Source organism: Patiria miniata, unplaced genomic scaffold, assembly GCF_015706575.1.
Source record: "Patiria miniata isolate m_02_andy unplaced genomic scaffold, ASM1570657v1 HiC_scaffold_1, whole genome shotgun sequence".
Classification (NCBI taxonomy): domain Eukaryota; kingdom Metazoa; phylum Echinodermata; class Asteroidea; order Valvatida; family Asterinidae; genus Patiria; species Patiria miniata.
The window spans coordinates 2,896,703-2,901,797 of NW_024037047.1; the positions used below are offsets into that span (position 1 = coordinate 2,896,703).

The window sequence follows — 5,095 nt, forward strand, 5'->3', positions numbered from 1 at the left end:
GCTTCATTGCCATCCGAGCACGCAATACAGGGCGAGTAAGATAAGAAACGAAACTCAAATGTCGGGACCATTGTTTTAGTGAAGTTCTGCATGTAGCACTTTGAACACCTAGGATATGAAAGCCCAATTCATCAACGTTCTTTTAGTAGTAGTACAAGAATCATTCAAATCACTTATGCAATTTTCAAGTTACGGAATTTTAAACACAACCACCGCTTTAAAGTTCTGTCCACGGATCACAAAAACAGGTGTGCGTTCTTTTAGCAAAACGAAAACAATTCACACACATCCCTATATGATTTTTGTTTTCATTTTTCTGAAATAATTAACAATTACCTTTTTGTGATCTGTGGACAGAACTTTAAAATTATTGTTGTGTTAAGTTAAAATTCTGCAACTTGAAAATGACGTGAGTGATTTAAACGAGTCTTGTACTAAAAGAAAGCTTCTGAGTTGGGCTTTCATATCCTAGATTTTAAAAGTGCTATATGCAGAACTTCACTAAAAAAATGGTCCCGAAATTTTGGTTTCGTTTTTTTTTTTTTTTTTGGCTGTTTTTTGTTTTTGTTTTGTTACTTACCCTGTACATGCAGGAGGCCCACTTCAAGGGAGAACCCAATGTGCACGCTATTGATACAAAGGAACTGCCCCCGGGGCCAATTTTCTGAACTATAGCGAGCACGATGCTTTCGCCATTGAATGGGGCCTTTGTGATAGAATCAATAGAGTGCCCAGATTAGTCTAGAAAAGTATCCCTTGAAACTAACGAATTACTTAATCCAGCATATCGCGGACTTTCAGTAAACAGCCATTTTGAATATCATGCGCTCTGGGACCAGCTCTAATAATAATTATTATTATTAAAACCATTCTTATAGCGAATATCACCATGAAGTCTTTATGCGCTTAAGTCCTAATGCCCTTTACTATAGGCCTGCCCAATGAATTTCGTAATCATTAAGCCACCGGTCCGTCTAGAATCCCGGCCAAAATGGTTAGGACACGTCACATTAAGCACGCCCGCTTTTTATGGCGGTTTTTGTATTTCTTGTTGCATAAAGTATTTCACATGGTTTTGCATTTGGTGAATGAGCATAGCCTCCCCTGGTTTTCACGCTCCCTGGTCAACGTTGTCATCTCGCGCTTGAGCGCAGACCGCAGACCGCGCAATGAGGGACATCACTGGCCAGGAGCAGGGAGGTGGGGGCCCAGTGAGTTTGGTCGGATTGTGGGTCAAACTATTTTCATTTAAGTGGCGCATATCCAGTCTGGGGAGGGGGCAACTTGCCACTTGCAAAAATATTCAATACACCCCTTAAAATATATTGATGACACTAAAACAACACCGAACAACTTACTCTGGAAAATAAAACTATCGGACTTAAATCATACATGGCGAAGTTCTTGCTACGATTATCTCGTCACTTTATGGTAGTGAATCTTAATCGCCAAAGGAACAGCAGCCGCCAACCCAGTCAAACCGAGAATGATGAAAGCGTTGTCGTAACTTCCCGTAGCGTCGTATATCCAACCTATACAACAAATATCAAATCAATAATCTGAAATATTATTTTTTTTTAACAGAGCAGGCGGTGGGTAATGCTTTAACTTGTTTCGAGATTCGAAATAACTTCGACCGTCTACAACCAGTGTGCTGTACAGGGTCTTGCACGGGGGTATTGAACATGGTGTTCCATAGAATATTGAATGGGGTGCTGTATTGGGTTGTGCTTAGCGTGTTGCATCGGTTATGGTATTTGGTATTGCTTATAGGGTATCAGTTAGAATGTTGTATAGGGTGTTGCATTGAGTACTGCATGGGCTGTTCTGCATAGACTGATGCAAGGGATGTTGCGCAGGGTTTTGCATCGGTTGTTGCACGGGGGGGGGGGGGGGGGTGCAGTGTGTTGCACATGGCTCTGTGGATAGTGTTGACTGGGTTTTACAGAGGATAATGCGTGGGATATTGCATTTGTTGATGTAAACAATGTTACATGGGGTGTTGCAAATGGTATTGCATGGGAACGTCGAAGGTTTTATTTTAAAGGTTTTTGTATTTTGTTGTTGTATAAAGTATTGCAGATGGTTTTGCATTCGGTGAAACAAATAGAGTTTTCTATGGGGTATTGCATTAAGGGTGTTTCACATTGTGTTCCATAGGGTATCTGTTTTGTAGAATGCACACGGCTGACTCATTCAATCTTGATATAAGATCCCATCTACATACCGGGCATAAATCCTCCCAGCAACTTTGCAGGACTAGTCAGGAAGCTCATCAAGCCAAAACAGCTTGCCATGCGCTCCGCTCCGTATACATCTCTCACTTGGCGATCCACCAGCGCGTACATTAAGCTACCACTAGCGATCAGGCTTGATGTTGATACTGCCAGCGGTAGAGAAGACATCAGCCACGGATCTACCAGGAAGCTCACAGCATGCACTGCTAGGGTAGCGAAGATAGCAGTGACGTTACTGACCAAACCTCTGTCGACCACCTCACCAGCCATCAATTTGATCAGGATAGCAAACACTCCGGCCACAATGCATAGGTTAGCTGCCACATTGATAGCGATGCCTTTGGCCCCAGCGTGCGAGACATAGTAGATCATCCAGGCCTCTAAGTCGAATCGCACGCAGAAGGACATCCAACTCAAGCAGAGGAAATCAGCTTCCACCAACAGGGACAGATCCAAACCACGAATGACACCACGCAGACAACTAGGCTCATTTTTGTCAGCGTCGTCAAGCCGGAGGCTCGTCAGTTCTGTCGCTCCAGCTCGTGTCGACTTTGATTTTTGACAAGTTGTTTGTTTGATGGTGCAATTGTTACCCGGCAATCTGGCGTATTCTTGGATAGGTGGAAGTTTTAAGGCAGTGCTTATCAGCACCAAATGCACAGTGATCGCTCCAATGATCATAATTGCCCCTCGCCAACCGTACACATCAAGAAGAGCCTGAGACACAGGTCCAAAGAAGAGCAGGCTCAACGGAATGCCATTGTAGGCGATTGCACATGCAAGAGAGTAACGTCTGGTCCAACATCGACCAAGCAATGCTCTGGATACCACGGTAGAGCAGGCCAACCCAGGCCCTTTAAAACAAAATCATGATAGGAATACATTTATGTTATTACTATAGTCTGAAAGAATATCCTGAAACAGGTGCAATAATTTTCAAAGATTGCAAATCGATATAATATTAGTGTATAAATGACATCAACATACACGTAAATGCAATACCGAATACTGTGTGGGCGCAGGCACAATAAAGTTGTACTCAAGTTGACATACCCTGTCGACCAAGTATAATAACAACTACATCTAGCTTTATTTCAAAAGTCTAAAACAAAGTAAACAGATATTAGTTTTAAAATTGATATCACAATAGCATAACATTATCAAAATTCACGTAAATTCATATGAACCTTGGTTCCTGAAATGGCGAGATCGTATAGTTCACAAATTATCCAAAGATTTTAGGCATTACTATGGATATAGGGCAACATTGCTGTCCTATATGCGGGCCAAGTAAGACAGAATAAGATCGGCCGTTGGCTATAATGTTATCCGCAATATGTACCCATTTGTTTTATTATTACCTACAACATTTTGAACTTTTGAATGTTCCTACTATGAATTTATCAAGCTTCGTTCACAAAGCCAACTTCTCAACAACTTATCATAAGTATTTGAAGAGATAACTCATAATGTGCACAGTGTAGATTGAAACAACGCCTAATGCACATCTTTCCAGAATAGTTCAGCTATTTGAATGAAGCCAACGGCTAATTGAAACTCACCTACTACCAAGACAGACAACAGCGCCATCTGAGATGGATGTGTAGTCAGTGATGCCATAATCACGCCCACGCTCAGCATTAAACTACCAACAACCAACAGTTGTCGAGTTCCGAATTTCCTCTCCAAAAGGTTGACGATAGGAGCTGTGGATATTACGAGTAATACCCGGAACAAAGCAAACAAAAATGAAGAAGAAAGATGAAAACATTCAATTGAATGACAAAGTTTAGCCTCGTTACATCACAATGAACTGTATTAGACATGTGCCGATTGCAATGCGAGGATTCAGTAATGCTCACGACATTGCCCTCGTTGATCATGCGTACGAATCAGTTCCATTTGCGTGTGTACATGCACTTATGATCCAAACCCATGAAAAGTGCACATTACACGGAATGATATATTTATCAAACTATTACACATTATAGACTGGTGATGAGGTGAATAGTGCATGTCAATGCAACCCAAGAAACTTTGAGTTACCATAAGAAAGTCGTATTTCCCAAGGTTGAAGTCCGAGGGAAATAAGAACATGTAGGAAACATTTCATTTCGTCAGACTGTAAAAGTCTTATTTTTGGTCGAAAAAAACATTTAGCATAATCGTCTGTCGAACCTAATCATTCCTGTAATGCAGTCTTTGTAGGGTCTGGTTTTATTGCAACACTATGATTACGTGATTGCATTATGGTCTATATACTTACAAAACATATCAACACTAAAACTCATGACAGCCACAACCCATCCCATGATCCACGTGCTTGTGCTAAAGTCGTCTCTGATGGCAAAGAACATCACCCCGTAGCTTTTGTTAACACCGCCCCAGACCGCCAGAGAAATGAGTGTGTTGACAACAACCAGCCAGCTTGCAAGACCGCCGTCGGTCGTCTCGTCCGCACGTCGGGCTCCCTTTCTTCGATGCAGCGCCATTGTAACGCGCAACCGACAATCGTTAAACAACTTTCTCGGGAAAAATGCAAGATGGCGCAAACTTGAAAATTATAGTATGAACGCGGTTGTGATAAGCATTGCATGTCGTACCGTAAACATCCTTTGGCAACAGTTTTACACAGTGCACACAGCCAGATAGACTGTGTGGGCGGTCTTGCAACAGTGCTTCTTTTAGAGTGTGACGAAAAAAATAAGAAGCACCGGTCCGTGACAAGGGCAGATCCAGAACACAATTTTTTGGGGGGCCAAAATTTTTTTTGGACCCCCAAAAAAGTGGGTCCAAAAAATTACGGCGTGGGGTTCCTGGCCCGCTTAAGGGCCCCGAATTTTTTTTGGATTCTAGAT

At 42.1% G+C, this 5,095-nt stretch overlaps 2 protein-coding genes across 2 annotated transcripts; both read right to left on the reverse strand.

The window, feature by feature from the left end:
• Positions 1-1,123: 1,123 nt before the first annotated feature.
• LOC119721432 lies at positions 1,124-2,563 on the reverse strand. Its single transcript, XM_038191746.1, has 2 exons — positions 2,228-2,563; positions 1,124-1,532 (listed from the first exon to the last, which is right to left on the reverse strand). Exons 1-2 carry the CDS (start codon positions 2,505-2,507, stop codon positions 1,414-1,416), a joined length of 399 nt encoding a protein of 132 aa, XP_038047674.1. The 5' UTR covers positions 2,508-2,563; the 3' UTR covers positions 1,124-1,413.
• LOC119726265 (monocarboxylate transporter 13-like) lies at positions 2,516-4,869 on the reverse strand. The gene is made up of 4 exons (XM_038197935.1): positions 4,504-4,869; positions 3,800-3,943; positions 2,562-3,091; positions 2,516-2,530 (listed from the first exon to the last, which is right to left on the reverse strand). The coding sequence occupies exons 1-4, from the start codon at positions 4,727-4,729 to the stop codon at positions 2,516-2,518; spliced, it is 915 nt and encodes a 304-aa protein (XP_038053863.1). The 5' UTR covers positions 4,730-4,869.
• Positions 4,870-5,095: the final 226 nt, after the last annotated feature.